The 16,448-nt window shown below is 40.5% G+C and overlaps 1 protein-coding gene across 2 annotated transcripts in view; it reads left to right on the plus strand.

The window, feature by feature from the left end:
* Positions 1–241: 241 nt before the first annotated feature.
* Positions 242–16,448, plus strand: part of SEC24B (SEC24 homolog B, COPII coat complex component) — a 44,931-nt gene continuing 28,724 nt past the window's right edge. For both annotated transcript variants that reach the window (XM_041427921.1, XM_041427922.1), the window contains exons 1-3: positions 242–496; positions 5,791–6,495; positions 14,120–14,305. In XM_041427921.1, the coding sequence (XP_041283855.1) occupies positions 373–496; positions 5,791–6,495; positions 14,120–14,305 (1,015 nt within the window). In that variant the 5' untranslated portion in view covers positions 242–372. The remainder of the gene's footprint in view (positions 497–5,790; positions 6,496–14,119; positions 14,306–16,448) is intronic.

Here is a 16,448-nt window from a genome sequence, read left to right on the forward strand (position 1 = left end):
CCCGGCCTGCCCACGGAGTCACAGCTAAGGCACAGAGCCCCGCCACACGCAGACTAAGCGGGCCGGGCGGCTTCTCCCCGCCACACGGGCCGTTCCGGCCGGGACCGGGTGAGGTGACTGCCCGGCGGGATGCGAGGCCCGGCCTGCCCTCCCTGCTCGGCCCCCCCTCCGCGGCCCGGGCAGCGCCGGGCGGGGCGCGGCCTCACGGCGGAGCCGCCACCGGGGGGCGCTGTAGGCGGCGGCGCTCGGGCCCTCCCGCGGTTCCCGGCCTCGCTCGGCGCCCGGCTGTGGATCGGGGCGGCGGAGGACAAGGAGGGGGAAGGAGAGGAGCGGGCGGGAGCGGGACGCGGTGAAGAAGCGCTGCGAGGAGCCATGTCCGCGCCCGCCGGGCTGCCGCCGCGGCCCGCAGCCGCCGCCGCCGCGTTTTCTCCGGGCGGGCCCGGCAGCTCCCTGGAGGCCGCGGCCCCTGCGAGCGGCGCGCCGCGCTGCCAGAACGGTGAGGGAGCTGCGCGGGGCCCGGGCGGGCGGGGAAGGGCCGCCCGAGGGGCCCCGGGACGAGCCGCGCCGCTCCCGGTGGGGTGAGGCCCCCGTGGGCCCGGGGGCCTGCGCGCTCTGCCTTCCTCCCGGGGGGCGGGCGTGGGCCCGTGGATCCGGCGCGCAGCGGAGCGCTTTGGCTGAAAGGCAGCGGGAGCCGCCGAGCCGCTCGGGGAAGGTGCGGGCCCCGCGGCTGCGTGCGGAAAGAACTTGAGAAGGGGCAGCCTCTCTGCTTTGCTGAAGGGCCGAGGGAAGGGGTATCCGCACCTTCATCTCCTCGCGGATGTGGATCTGCCCGGTGCTGTGGCGCCTGTTTTGTGGCGTTTCAGGAAGGCTCTGGAGGCCGAGGCACCTGCAGGCCTCGATGCTGGCTGCCGTGCGTGAGAGTGGGCAGAAAATCGCGTATTAGGGGCGAAAGTAGTCACTTTGTAGTTATGTATGAACTTAAAAGTAGTGGGTGGGTAGGCGTTCGCACAGCTGGATCTTGGGATTTGAGCTGGACCAGTGAAATGTGGGTCACTGAAAAACAAAGGCAGAATAGTTTGAAGTCACAGAATCTTGACGCCCATTTCAGGTAGAGAAGTAGTGAGACTGGCTGCAGTATGAATGAAAGTAATGAGTGTACACTTCCGCATTTTTAAATTGGTGCGCTATAAAATCACCTCTTTATTGACACAGCACATTAACTCTTCAAAACCCCTACATAATAATTTTCTTCGTGTAATATTGGTTTGGTATCTAAATTTGGCCTCTTATTTGCATCGAGTTTTAGCTCATACTGCTAAATCTTTTGTAGTCATGCTATTTTCTGCACAGGTGTGTTTTCTGTGCAGGGTAGGGACCTACAGAATTTTTCCGTGAGGATTGTGAGCTTTTCTTGTGTCCAAAGGGGGTAGTTAAGGGCTAAGCACTTAAATGCCTGTACAGTAGATGCTGAGGCAGTCACTGAAGAAAATGAAAGTGATTAAATGCTAGGTTTTAAGGAGATACTGGTGCCTCAGTTGTATCCAAACCGGTATTGTGATGCTGGGGTTTGTAAAATTTGTTCAGAAAATGCCAGTTTACATGGCTTTTAGTCAGAAAACATGTCACTATCAGGATACAACTGCTACAGCCTGAGTAACCTGGAAGTGTTTTACAGAAACAAATAGAAGCTGTCATCCTATCTTCTCTTTGTGTTCTTAGCTTAATAATTTTAAAGAGCCATTGTTACTGTTTGTCGTTTTAATTAATTAACTCCATGTTGCTGCTAATATTGGTAGAAACACCTTGTGTAAAACCAGGGTACAGACCATTTATTTTCTGCAAAACTCTCTTTAATTCTGAGAAATGTAGCAGTCTTAAATCATTATTGCATAACTTTGGGTTTTGTGTTCCTTCAGATGCCTTTGATGGCTTTAGTCAATAACCCTGAATTTTTCATGTTGTGACATCTAGCAATGGCATTGCAAAAATTTTTGATTTGGTCTGTCTGTTGTCTTAGTATTAATCTCCTGAAGTTACAACACAGGATTTAGGTTTTGGGGGTTTTTTTTGATGGAAACAGGAAAGGAATTAGAGGGGAATAGCAATAGAAAAAGACTAGTGGAGAGTTCAAAATGCAAGATCCTGATGTGAATTGAGCTGTTACTGTATTGGCTGAAAGAAAACACAGGTGTATGTTTTCCTTTAGAGTGCTCTGTGTTTTAATTTGATAAAATGTGAATTTTTTAGGTAAAACTATGTAGTTGCTGCCATCTAATGAAATAGAGTGCTATTTCCAGAAAATGAGGAGCCTGTTGTACATGGAATGATATTAAAAAGGATGTTTAGGTTTGTTATTAGTAAATTTTGCCCGATTCAATGACCGAGTCCATTTGAAATCCTTGGAGACTTCAGTTTTTGTTAAATTTAGGCGTGATTGTTTTGTTGAGTTTTTAAAAGTAACTTCTTGAGTGTATGGTATTGTTTTCTTCCTTCTCTCTTACAAGTTTGGGAAGCTTTTTTGTAGTCTTAAAAGTGGCTTTGTATCTAAGTGGAAAATGACCTATTTCCTAATTTCAGCATAACAAAACGGTTCTTGTTAAATCACTACTGAAGGATGAGGTATTTCTTCGGTAGCGATGGAGGACTTCAGCACTAACAATTTAATGTATTGAAATGCAGCACTGAGAGGATAATTGTATTGAATTCCCATGACTCTTTAGAAGAGTTTTGTCTGGTGCTGTCTACAGCTGGTTTGTAAGGCTGCCATTGGTGTTTCTACTGGCATTTTGGAAGCAAATATTTCATTATGTTGTTTAGCCTTGTTTTTCATCCCTCCTCAGACTGGGGACAGTTTTAGTCAATTTAACAAAGAGAACAGAGATGTGAAATATGGAAACCTCTGAATATTTTGTGAACATGGGAAGCTGTGTGAATCCTCCTGAAGGAGACACCAGCTCTGTGGCTGAGCTGCAGTGAGAGCTCAGCACTGCCTTCATCTGCTGGTTTGTTTGCCAGCTGTAAGTAAGGGGCAGTGGTGCTGGCCCCTGCCCAGGGGGTAAAGGACGTGTGAGGAGGCTGTGGGGTCTTCTCTGGAGGTGGGTAAGGTTTTGGAAAGCTCACAGATGGATTTGGATAGAAAGGCATTTTGGTGGTGTAGCATCCATAGACTCCATGTAGGTAGGGTATATGGCTGAATTATACTCCTGAGGGAATGTGTGGACATGAAAACCAAACGTGTCATTAGCAAGTAAAACTTACTAATTCATCTGGTAGTATAGCCATAGCATTGCTCCTTTTATTTTTTTCTGGGAGTTTGGAGGCTTTTGCATTGTAGCTCCCCCCTCCCTTAAAAAGAATTAGGATATTTTGGGGTTCACCTGTTAATGACTGTGCACATTGTAACTTTATATAATTGCATACTTTATATAATAAGTATTAATTTGTTCGTAGAAGGAGAGGTGCACTGCTTTTTTTCAAGAGATGACGTTTTAGAGATAAACCTGCTGTGTGCAGCTGAGGTTTTCAGCTCCCTTATGGAATTTTTTGAGATGTTTGTTAGATGTTTTGGAAGGATGGAATACGTGAGACATCGGGACTGATTGTGCAATTAACCAGATTTTGAAATGACACTGAAGATATATTCTGATTTTCAGTGTTAAGAACTGTCCAGTTATCTAGTCAGCATTAGTAGCTTCAGCTACTAGTTGCAGTACAAAAATTACGTTCTGCTCACATTCTTTGTAGTCAAATGGACAAAAGACTCATTTTAGATAATGAGAATAATCTGTAATTGTATAACTTACTTTCAAAGGACCTGCAGCTTGAAATCAATATAATTTTTCAAATGTCTGTCTCAGTGAGGTTCTCATGTGTTTATTTATAGATGTTTCTGCTTAAAAATGTGAATAAAAAGGACTCTGCATTCTAACATGTAGAGACTGATATCTTGTAATGGTAATTTAATCTCTGTTTGTGGTCTGTATTTTAAAACAAGAGCTAAATACTAGAAGACTTTGCAGTAGATTATTTGATATGCAACCTTTTATTTAGGAGTCAGTTGCTCCTAAACCAGTTTCTAAGTTACACCTGCTCAGTTAGTTAAATCTGCACATATCAGTAGAACAGATACACATTTTATTTTCAAATAAAATATGTTTTCTTGCCACCTTAGGTGGCATAGCTGCTTAAAGTCATAAATCTTGACACATGTAAATTATTGCTGTATTTTTGGGTTTGCTTATTCAGACTTTAAAAAGCAGGTCAAAAGTCTGGCAAAGTTCATATGGCTGTTAATGGCTTGCTGACTCAAAATAATTTTCCTTTAAAGGAGAAAAAACTATGCAGCTCTGTAAAGCAGCTCCCACTTTTTGAAGAAGAAGGTGAATCAGAAGCATAGTTCATACATGCTCTCTTCAAAACTTGAGATAAATTTTTTTAAGCTCTTTATGCTTTTCTCCCAAATGCCTGTCTGTCTTTTGATCCAGCAGTCCAAGTTACTGTTCTGCAATTTTTTAGCCCCTTTCTCTTCTGCTCAACTTCCTGTCAGTTGTGAAAGGGCACTTTTAATTTTACCAGAAAGCAATTTTGGGCAGTGGGTTCCTTGCTTTAGGGATCTGTTAACAAATCCATTATTAAAATTGCCTTGCAAGTTAATCATAGGACATCTGGAGGCTCCTTGGAGAACAGTGATTTTTCAGAATTTCAAGACAAGAGAAGTAATGCTTAAGTTTTGTAATCATTGTAAATATAAGCAGGGGAATCAATTATTCATAATTACCTCAGCTGCCATTTAATTTGTGGGTGGGCCAGTGCTGTGTTTATGTTTTTATTGGCCAGGGAGTGGGAAATAACACCGTAATCATTCTGTGTGATGTAAGCAATAGGGTGTGGGAATTTTAAGAAAGCAAGTTATCCACTCAAAAGCATCTGTGGTTCACTAAAAATAAAAACAGGGTTAAGGAATGGGGCTTGAGGAGGAACTTTGAGATTTCCCATTGAGCAGTTGGCTGAGAAAATCAGTTTGGACATAGTTAACATTTGGCCTGTAACAGGCAAGTCCTTGTTTGACCCTTGCTAGGCCAGTGTGTAATTAACCTCTGCTATTGCAGAGCCAATTGCAGTGATACCAGAGGTCAGTTTCTCTGATACCAACATCTCTTACACCTGATGTGAGTATCACAGAGTAAATGAAAATGACGTGCTCGTCAAATACTCTGTAGTTTCATAAAAACATCCGTTTTCCTGAAAGCATAATACATACCAACAAATACAACTGTCCTGCAACTCTTTGTCTTGGTCGCTGTTGAAGACTTGCAAAGAAGAATACCTATGTTGTTATGTATTGACATACTGGATTGACTGCAGCTTTTCAGTTTCCATATTCAGGCAGTTTCTGTAAGGCAAACTCTTGTGTTCAAACACTTACAAATACCAGTTTGGTACTTATGGTTGCTCACTATTTTTTTAAATATTAACCTCTTATAAACTCTTAAAAATATTCAAAATACGAACAAGAGGCAAACAATCTTGGCATGGAAGCCTCTTTCAAGAATGGAAGCAATCCATTTTTCTTCTACTTCTTTGTGTATTTGCAAATTACTTGAAATACTTTTCTGCTACTTCTTTGGGTATTTGCATGCATTATACTTGGTTTATTCTCTCTCTGCTGATGAGAATCAAACTCAGAAATAGAAAAGAAGAAAACAATTGTTTGTTAGTTCAAGTGCAGAGTCCATTGGCACTACTAGCAGATGCCCCTTTAATACATGTGATGTTTTCTCTTCATTTCAGGTCCTATGCAGAGTCAGATGCAGTTCCCCTCTGGCTATGGCTCACATCTTCCAAATTACAGTGCGCCTTCAGGACACTATTCCCAAGTGCCCAATAAAGCTGCTGCTTCACATCTGGATAATCAGTACAGAGCCAGTTACTACCCTGGGTACTATTCAGCACCAGCACAAAATGTTATGACATCTGTGGGTAGCAGCGTGTTGAACGCACAGGAGTCACACCAATTGTACAACAACACTCCTCCCCGTTCAGGGGGCTCCAGTGACAGACCTGTTCAAGGAGCAGTATCGTCTGCATCCTACTTGCATGTGAGTGCTCAGCAGTCATATTCAGCATTTGATAATCACTACAGCACTTCTGTCAGCTCTTCAGTTGCATCTCAGGGATTTCCCCTTAATTCTGATCACTACGCTATGCCCGTGGTTTCTGGTGCCATGTATCCTAATGTTTCCTATCCTCCCGTGGCTGCTGGAGGTGTGTATGGGCAGACATTTACCTCTCAGAGTCTACCTGCTGTTGGACAGTTCAAAGAGACAAATGCATTTTCTAGCCAGAGTACATCAGTACCTCATTCCCTTCAACAGCACGTTCCTGTGGGATATAACACAACATTATCAACTGTTTCATCTGCTCAGGCTGTGCAAGACAACCTCAGCAGGAATCTCACCGGATCGGTTCCAAAAGTAAACAACCAAATAAATACAGGTATGGTATTACTTGAAAGATAGTGAACTGCCAGATTTGTCTGGGAACGTATGTAATTGTGTGCTCTTGTTGGCTTGTTTGTGTTCGCTGGGTGGAATTCTGTAATGTAATTTTGAGTTCTGTCACTCATTCTTGTAGCTTTTCTAATTTGGTTACCACAGTTCTCACAATAGCAGCTATTTGGTTCTGTTGAGAGATACAGAAAAATACACTGTTTAGGGGATGGTTTTAGATTATTTGTGTGGTTTTCATGTGAATGGCCACAGAAGGAAACTTTTTCATGCAGTTCTGAAGGAATATGTGATTTCTGAAATATGTCTGTTATTCACAAAGATACTTTTTTCTTTTCTGGCTAGAGAATTTCTCTAAGTCATGGTTGTTGTTTCTTTAAATTTTGCCTTAGTGACACTGTGAGAGACTGAAATGTTAGTGGTAATAACTCAAAACAATCAGCCATTTGTGGAGGCAGCAGGGTGCTTTGCTGAGGCCAGGTTTGCACACTTTTCCCCTGGAGAAGGAGGAGAGTTTATGGGGGTGTGGTGTGTGATGGGAAATCAGTCCACACGAGACAGGGAGGGTGAACACCCACCACCAGTGGCTCCAAGCTGGATCTTGAGCCAGGTAAGAAGCAGGCCCTGTGAAGGCAGGCTGGTACTTTTTATCATTTCGATTGTCCTTTCTTACACAATTGTCACACATAAGCCTGAGAGTGTTCATCCCTTCTGATGGGGCATAACTGACTCAAGTGCGCTGATGTGAGAGGCAGCTTCGTGCCTTAGAAGGGGCCAAAACCATCAAAGACCCCCAAAACGCCCCCAGACTCAATTTCCAAAGGAGTGGGCAAGATCCACAGTGTTGTAAAAAACAGTGTGAAGCTCCCCTGCCTGCATCCAAGGGCAAGTGCTTGGAATTCCCATGGACACCTGAACATAATTAACCCACTGAGCTCTGTTGTGTGGGACCCCCACCACCAGGAAGACCAGAAGAATCCCCAGACTAATCCCCTGCCTGAATCCCCAGATGGTGATATCCTGCTATTTATCCAACACATATAATTTGTACAGATTGCTTTTCCATGTTAAGTTTAGGTGGCCTGTCCACCTCAGTGAAAATCAGTAAAATTTAGTCCCGTTTGAATGGTATGAGACACCTCATGATACAAATCTATTGTCATCCCCATGTGCTGTCCACACCTGGTGTCAGGTGGCTTGTATTCACTGAAACTTCATTGGTGCTAAGGTGATAGAACAGCACATGCTTTACCCACAGACACACACACAGTATCTGTGGAAGTGTGGAGCGCTCTGAGGCCGGGGCCTGGGCTGTCTTCTGCCTTGACTTGGAGTGACCCAGGGCCCTCAGAGGTTTCTCTGGTACCATTTCCCCTGCACTCGGCATGGAACACTCACAAATACGATGTCTGCCACAGTTGTGAGTTCCTGGATGTGATGATGTTGGTGTTTGTTCACTTTTTCTACAGTGGCCTCTTCTAAGGATGTGTCAATACACTTTTGTCACACAGTCACATCCACCACGGATGCTTGAGTTTCTTTCAAAACATTGTCTGGCTTGTATAACTCATTGCTGTCATCTCTTGTATGCGCTTCCTGAAATACTGTCCAATCTTGCTTTTTTGCTTCCTTTGATAATATTTCACATATGTAATTGTGCCTTTTAATTCTTGTATCCTGCACAACTGGGCAGTTCCCAATGGTGTGGGAGCATGTTTCGTTCTCAGCCTGGCAGTGCCTGCAGGATTTGGGGTATTTTTCTTGTCTAGCCCTTGTCTCTTGATGGGTCTTAATCTGTCACTTGTCACTCCTTTTCTCTCTTCTCTTTCTATTTTATTCTCTCTCTTCTTCACATTTACTGTTAGATAAAATTCATACTATTGACTTTCACATACAAACTTACTTACACCATAATTCAGGAAGAGGTATCTCTGTAATAATAGGATCTTAATAAACACGTGCATTTTCCCACAAAGTTCAGGAAAAAAGTGGGTCCCTACGTGGATTTCGAGTCATTTGGGGCTTTTTAATTAATGTTTTTGATAAGCATTTTAAAGAGTTAGGAAGTTGGAACTGATTTTTGCAAGCAACAACTTGATGATTTTAGTATGGATATAGCTATAAGGTTGTGAAGGTGCCAGGTGAGGGCAAGTACACTCAGTCCTCGTTAGTTCTTTCAGCTTCTGTTTCATAGGAAAACTGAGTACCAGTTCATGGGGTAGTACTTAGTAGGAAGCATGGAAGAGAGTGGAGATGTGGGAGTACCTTCACAAAGGAATATCTTGCTCTGCAGAGGAGAGAGCAATAGTCTGTGCAGGGTTTGATCTGGTTTTCTTTCTAAATTGGGAATTTTCTGACTTCACGCACTTTTGACTTGTAAGTAGTGCCAGACTACAGCTTGCTTTCTCTGCTGAAGACAGATATTACATAACTGTAGGTTTCTTTTTTAATGCTAGGTATTTCAGATCATAGTGTAACATTGAAACTGTGTTAGGAGTCCTAGTAGCTGAGATATTTTCAGACCAAGGACTTAAGAAAGAATATGGGTTTGGTAAAGCTTTTTATTTGGGAAAAGCAGTTAAGCTTAAATGAAGCTCATTCAATCCACAGTTTGAATTTAGTTTCAATATTAGTTTCCTCCCCCCTCCCAAGATTAGGATGTAGAGTGTCATTTAATATTACTAGATTTGAATTCTGTACTGATGAATGCTCTGTGTAATTTTCTCCAGTATTTTCAAACCATGAAACAAAATATCATTTAAAAAAAGAACTGTAGGGAGCTCCTTGAAAAGCTCCTGAAGTTACCAGCATTTCATGGTTGTGCCTAAAAATGGATTCTTTCAAGGATTGGCCATAAAAGTTGACTCTGTTCAGTGCAGAATGTGCAGCTGGACTTGACAGAATGCAGGTGTCTTTTCAGAATAGCACAATATGCAGTAGGCATATGAAAACAACTTTTTTTTTCAAACTGTTACTGTTTTATTTACGTTTTTAATTCCAAGTCTTGTTAATTTTATTTCCTGTAGAGGTGTCTTGAAGTGATTTGTTCATAGTAAATTTTTTTGCAGTGAGCAGCTGTTTTAAAGATGGAACAGTGGAGCTGACCAGACAGTGAAGAGCAACAGGAGCAGTGGTTTTATTTTTGATCCATTCAACACTGCTCTTAAGGGGATGATTGAGTTAGTATATGGCCTCAAGGAAAAGTAGTGGTATTACACTTGGATTTCAAAGAACTAATGGTAGGCTTGGCTGTGATAATGCTTTTCCATGTTAAGTTATAATGCTGTGTCATGGATGCTCACTTTGCAATGACCCACTGTTTGTGTTGTAGTTGGGTAGTGCTGCAGTCCTTGGCTGGTTTGCTGCACTGTAGGCCTCAGTAGTTACACCACATGCAGACTCTTCCTGGGCCTGTAAAGCTGCTGATAGAAGCATGTCCTGTGCTACAGTGCACAGGTTTCTGGAAGTGATTTATCTGCAAAATAATTTTGTTCTCTTTCCCCTGAATCCTGGTTCATCTTCAGAACAGAAGTGATTCCATATTTCCTGACTAAGAAAAGCAGATAAACATAACAGCTGACAGCAATGCTGAAGGAAGAGCTGGTTTTAGTAGTAAAACCTTGAACACTTTATACCATTTTTGATGTCTGGGGCTAAACAAACTGCCTCTAATGATATCTGATTTCTTTTAATCTAGAATTCAACATCTTTGGCTAAAAATCTAATTGCTACAACCCCCCGATAACAGAATATGTACATAAATAATTACAAATAAATGCATAATAATAAAATTCTAAAGTAATTATAGTAATCATTTGATCCTGGCATAATTGGTTTGGTTTTGAGATGCTTTCTAAATTTCCCAGTGCAGTCTTAGCATTCTCAGATGGAGTCATTTTATATATAGTATTCTATTTGTTTCAGCCTTTAAGAAAAGGAGTTGGATTTTGAAAATTATTTGCCAATTTCTGTACATCCTTGGATGTGTCTGAATACAGTACACAAGGAGCATAAGGAAATAATGAATGATCTGTTGGAAGGAAACTTTCTGAATATTGCATCCTCCCTGCTTTCTTCAGGAAAAAGCAATGATGGGAAACAGTTGCCATCTGTTCTGTGTATAGTTTTTTGCTAAACTACTTGGAAAAAAAAAAAAGATGTACTGAAATTCATAAGTGGGCTTTCTATGACTGTGTAAAGAAACTTGGATACAGTGTCCTGTAAGAGTTTGCTGTCATTGCCCCTGTGCTGTGAAAGATTCCCTTACAATCTTTAAATTATAAATAAGCACATTTCAGACAGTCAGTCAAGATGCTACAGTTTTAGTATATTTTTCCAAAGCAGTTTTGTACAGTCAGCACTGAAAGCTCTCTGTGATGAAAATGAAACCTTTATGTAGAAGAATGATGTGTTAATAAAATCTGTGTGTTCTAACAGGACTTACTCAGGAAACTTAGGCTGGTGAGAGTTTTTCAGAAGTTGTTTGATTTCTAAATTGTTTTTTTCTTGAATCAAAAAAGTTGTCACCACTGAACTGAAATTGGTTTCTTTAAACATCCAATTTTATGAATAGCCTTGCAAAGCCTCTAGCATGTTGAATTTACTAAGATCAAACCTCTGAACTTCTGTATGTCGTGTACTAAGGAGATAGATCTGCAAGAAAGTCTTTTCCTAAAACTTTAGCAACCCCTTTCTGAAACAGCTGAAGTATTTTCAGCAAGCTTGCTAAGAATTCACTAGAAGAAACCAAATTTATTTTAAGAGGATTTTTGGTTTTTGCTGGTCGTTGACTGCTCTTGGTGAATAATAGCCAGTGAGAATAATTGTCTTTGCTTTAGGAAGTATAAATAAGGTAGAGTATAAATATCTCTAATTCAAGATTTTTCTCCTTGGAGGTTTAACTAGTTTAACTCTGCAAGATGACCCTTTTCTGTCTTTAAAATCTGTATTTTGGCAGAACAGTCTTGGTAAAAATCTGTTCAGGAATGTTAATGCTATATAAATTACATACTTTGTATTATTTTGGGGTTTTTGTCTTTTTTTGTCAGTAGCTTTCTTAAATGTTTTTCCAGTTCATTTCAGCTGAAATCTGAGCACTGTCGTTATCCTTGATGCGTTTCAAGTTAGCATGGATGTCAGCCAGGATGGCGGAATTTTACTGGACTCCTCCGTGAGGAGAGGGAGCTGGGGAGCTCCTGTGGGTATGTGGCATGGGTTTCTTTGCATCCTGGTATGGACAGTCTGCTTGAGCAGGGGACACTCTAATTCCATTATCTCACGCGCATACTTCCCCTTATGTCAGATCAGGATGTAAAGTCCTTGCTGCCCCAGTTCCATAGGAATGTAGGCTGTAATCCTGTAAATCTGCTAATATAGGTGTGGTTGAAAAAGGGGAAGGACTGCAGCCAGTACTGAAAGTCAGGGCGGAGGATGCTGTTGGAAAACAGGCTGCAGGGAGGCTGCATCTCTCTCCTTTCTCTCCTTAGAAATTGTGTTTTGTTGGGTGCAGGGGGCACGTGGGGTTGTGAGGGCAGGAAATCAAAACCACAGCTGAAGAAACTCAAGAAGGGTAATTCTCACGTCTTCTGAAATTCTGAGGAGATGCTGTGGTGATCTTTTAAACTATGACCTCTAGGTCTCCAGTGAGAAATTAAATTACAACTTTGTAATGATGTATAAGGAAAAATGATAAATTGCAACACTAATTTGCCCAGTTCTGCAGGTTCTTTCTGTAACGTGCCTTTTAGCTGTAGATCATTATGCTTGATTAGTGTTAGTGCAAGAGTTGTTCATGGTTGAGAGGCATGGAAGGAAAACTTCAATACACATTGAAGGTGAGGAAATGTGGTTTTAAATGTTAATTTTGTTCAAGCGTTTCCTTTGATCTTGGTTGTTACAGCTTTTAAAACCTTTATGGAGTCACCAAATAAAGTTTAGCATTTAATTTTGCAGGTTGGATTTTTGTACAAAGAAAAGATACATTCTATTTCTCAGTGTTTAGAAACTTTTTTTTTTTACAATGTATTTAAAGGATTCACATAATTTTGAAGGTAATTGGATAACCTTTGCTTGAGAGGAGATATTGATACTCGTCAGGAAGGTATTACATCTTCAGCTAATCCACGTGTAAATTGGTTTTGGCTTTGAGCACGTGACACTGACATTACAGCATTTAACACTCTCTTCAGCAGTGCTTGTTGCTGCCAGCATGGCTATGTTGACTTGTATGGAAAATACCATCACCCTACAAACAACTCTACAGAACCTGGGTGAGCACATGGATGTGGCAGAGAACTTCCCTTGTCATCTTGCATATCTTGCCTGAGGAAGCTACTGTATTAAGAGCATTCCTGCTGACAGGTTCTGAAGCTCCATGGGGAATCTGCAGGACACTGTGTAGTAGCAGAGGTTATAGCAAGTCCATTGCAATAAAAAAATGCATGTTCATTGGAAAAAGACATAATTTCAATTTTAGACTTTCAAGATAAGACTTGCAAAAAGCCGTGTGTATGCTCAACATCAGATTTTAAAATTGAAACGTATATAAAAGATAATGAAGAATGTCCTGTAAATTTTGTCTGTAAACGATAAAAACAGAAGGATCATTTTAAGCTGCCTCTTCTTCTTCACCCTCTAAAGGAAATCTCAACTTGCCCGTGAAGTTCTTTGAGATATCACGTTCATTATTCAAGGAAAAGTCTGGGACTGTAAGAACTGCACAGCTATATGTGCAGAAGATGCAAAGTTAATATTAGCTATGCATCCTCTAGCAAATTTGGTAACTTGAGCAAGTACTCTGCAAATAGAGAGTTTTGCTCTTGCTTAATTTCTGTGTTTGTTTACTGAGTACTTTTGGTAAAACCATTTCCTTTCTCTTCTTTTTAACAGCTTGGTCAGTCAGGGTTTTTTAGAAAGAATCATAATACAGATTTTCTCAATTTATAAGCAAAGACCAACCCTTAGTTGAGAGCTAACTTAATTGAAATTATGTTGTCCTTGTCTGATTGGAGTTTCAGCTGGACTATGTCAAATCTCTCAAAGCATTAATCTGACTTTTTTTTAAAGCAGATTATATCTAGTCCAGATGTCTAAAACACATCAGAAGGTTTGTGGAATACTCAGGGTTGATTGAAACAGATTGCTTGGAATATGAGTCTCATAACTGAGTATCCATATTGCAAAGCACCAGCACTGCAAGGGAGGCACAGTACTGTCTACTGCACAAGGTTTCCTTCCATGGGAAGAATGTTGAAGGGTGTATTTCAGGTGGACTACATTCCACTTATCTGGGAACAGTAACTTATAAAAGTTGTGGGGATGTGTCAAAAAGAAGCTATAGCTTAATCTTGCTCATACTGCGTTGTGCTTTTTTTTTTATTTTTTTTTTTGCTGTTGTCAGAGCAATTTGTTCATTATAATGGAGTTTTAGCACTGCAGGTATTGAATTTTTTTCAGCAACTGATCTTTCCATAGATACTTGTTTGAAGGCATCTCTCTTTGAAGAACTGTAGTGTTCTTTGTAGTTACTGTGGAATCAAATGTGATTGCTTGTGCTGTGTAATTGTCTATGCAATTACATACAAAGGGTTCCTGCTTTCTGTTGTTGTTTTCAGGTGGCATTGATTCTTCACAGCCCGTGCACTCAGTGAGCCAGAATGTTCCATTTACCAAGCCTGGAGTTGGAACATCTGCTTCCTCTGCTGTGATGTCGTCAGTAAGGTCACCTGCTCCAAGCCTGTCTTCAAAGCCACCATCTTCACCATCTGTTACACAGTCACCAGAGCTGGCCCTTCAGGAAGGTATTAAAGGGGAATGGGAAGTCACACTACAGGCTTTTGCTGTATTCCACATGAACACATGAATGCTGGAAGTTTTATTGGTGCTTTTCTGTGTTTGACTGGAGCACATCTGTGGCGTCTCATCAGGCTCCCTGAGCGGTGGTGTTTTATGTCACCTTGGTTTTAGATTCTTAGTGCTTGTGTTTGATTTCCTTTGTCCATGTGTTGCCTTTAGCTTGTTTGTCTTGTTGGCAGTCTTACATGTCTCTTGCTCAAAAACACCTTCTTTTAGTTCCCTTATTCTAAAAAAACTGCTCACTACTTTAATTTCTTAGAGGAAGGTCTTAAAATTAGCTTGTAATTAGTCTGTATTGGAAAATGAATGTAAACTAGAAATCTCCTCGTTTGTGGAAACAGTGAGTTTGAGGATTAAGTTCAAACTGGTAGAATTGTTTTCTTGCTGCCTAGCTGTGAGTGCCCATGGAAAACTGCTGCAAGAATTCTTGTAGGAAAACCTGAATAAGCTCCTTCCTATTCTGATGTTGGCAGCATCTTGACAAAGAATCAATTGGCTCTTGAGCCTTCTTCAGTTTACTTAAACGTTACACTGATGTTTTAACTTGCCTCTTGATTATTACATGTTTCTGTATCTAGTATTCAAGTCTAATTGACTGCATGGTTTTTTATATTTATTTTGACCATGTTTTCTCTTAGCAACTCCGGAATTTTAAATTCTTATGGATAGAGAACTCTGCCTGAGGGGTGGAAGTAGGCATTAATTTTGTCAGAACAATATGGTATATCTAGTGTTCAGAATAATTGGCAACCGCATGGTGTGTGGTTGTCACAGTGTATTTTTTCATTCTTAAATTACAGATTCCTCTGACGTAAATAACTAAATTACCCCTTTTCCTCCTTTTTCTGGTAGAATGCAGATGGCAGGTTTTTTGTCAATCATTTCTATATATATTAGAGGAAAAAAAATTAATTGCTGTAAAGTCCTATGTACAGCGTATCATTTTAAAGAAAGTATGTAAGTTTTTGGAACTGTGGCTCTTGCACAGTTTTGTAGTTGATTTTGGTGCTAGATAGACTTTGTGTTGTAGGTGTGCTTGCTAGAAAAAAACTGTTGCTTCTTTTCCCAAAGAAATTGCAAACCATGTTTTTAATGAGAAAAAGGATTTTAGCTCTTTAACTGAGATTGCCTTGATCTCCATGTGTGTGTTCTGGAAGTGATTCCTGTGAAATGTGTGAATACCTGGTACAGCAGGTAGAGATCAGTGCAGTGCCTGCTGAACTTCTCTAAATTCAAATGCTTCCACTAGGTGAAGGTGAATGCAGTAAGTAGCTGAATGAGCACATTTTAAAAACAGCAATATGTTGGCAGTATAAAGTTAAGTTGTCAGGAGTTTTTGTTGATCTAATTTTATCTATTTACATGTCATCACACAATAAGTTTCTATGTTCAGATGGTGGTTATATGAGCATTGGAAGACTTCAAACTCTTCACTAGTTTTGTTTGAGGAGTCTGAAATAAATAATGTGTTCTTGTTTTTTTATCAACAACTTTTTTATCAAAAATTAAATGTGGTAACTGTTTGTGGAAGTGAACCTACTGAAAAACCAGAACACATGTGCTAAATATTTGTCTGGGTTAGAATTCCAAGTATGTTTCAGCTGCAGTAATCAGATGGACTTGATTTTTTAAAGTATGTTTTTAAATTAAAGAATACCATTGTCTTCATGAAAGCATTCTGAAAAAACCCAGTTTGAATTAATGTTTAAAAAGGATTTCATTGTTTTAGGCTCCTCTTGGGGCATTCCTATAAAAACTAAAAAATTCTAATTGTTTACTTGACTATCTTCGAACAGGACAAAAACCTTAAAATGTATTGATGCCTATTTAATCTTACATAACTATCTGTACAAATTTAATGTGCACTTTATGTTTGAAAAGCTTTTATGGTGTGGGTGATTGAACTTAAAATACCTAAATAGTAGGTTTATTTCACAGACAAATATGTTGTTATCCCAACTTATCTTCTGTGTCCTGCCACCTACATTTCTAGATGTCTGTAAATTAGAGTGGGATAAAGCCTTTGAGTGCAGTATTATTATATGGCAGGTACACTGCTTGCAGGGTTTAGAAATTTCCAGTCTAAGA

The sequence above is a fragment of the Onychostruthus taczanowskii genome, unplaced genomic scaffold (assembly GCF_017590055.1).
Source record: "Onychostruthus taczanowskii isolate IOZ18803 unplaced genomic scaffold, ASM1759005v1 scaffold12, whole genome shotgun sequence".
In the NCBI taxonomy this organism is placed as follows: domain Eukaryota; kingdom Metazoa; phylum Chordata; class Aves; order Passeriformes; family Passeridae; genus Onychostruthus; species Onychostruthus taczanowskii.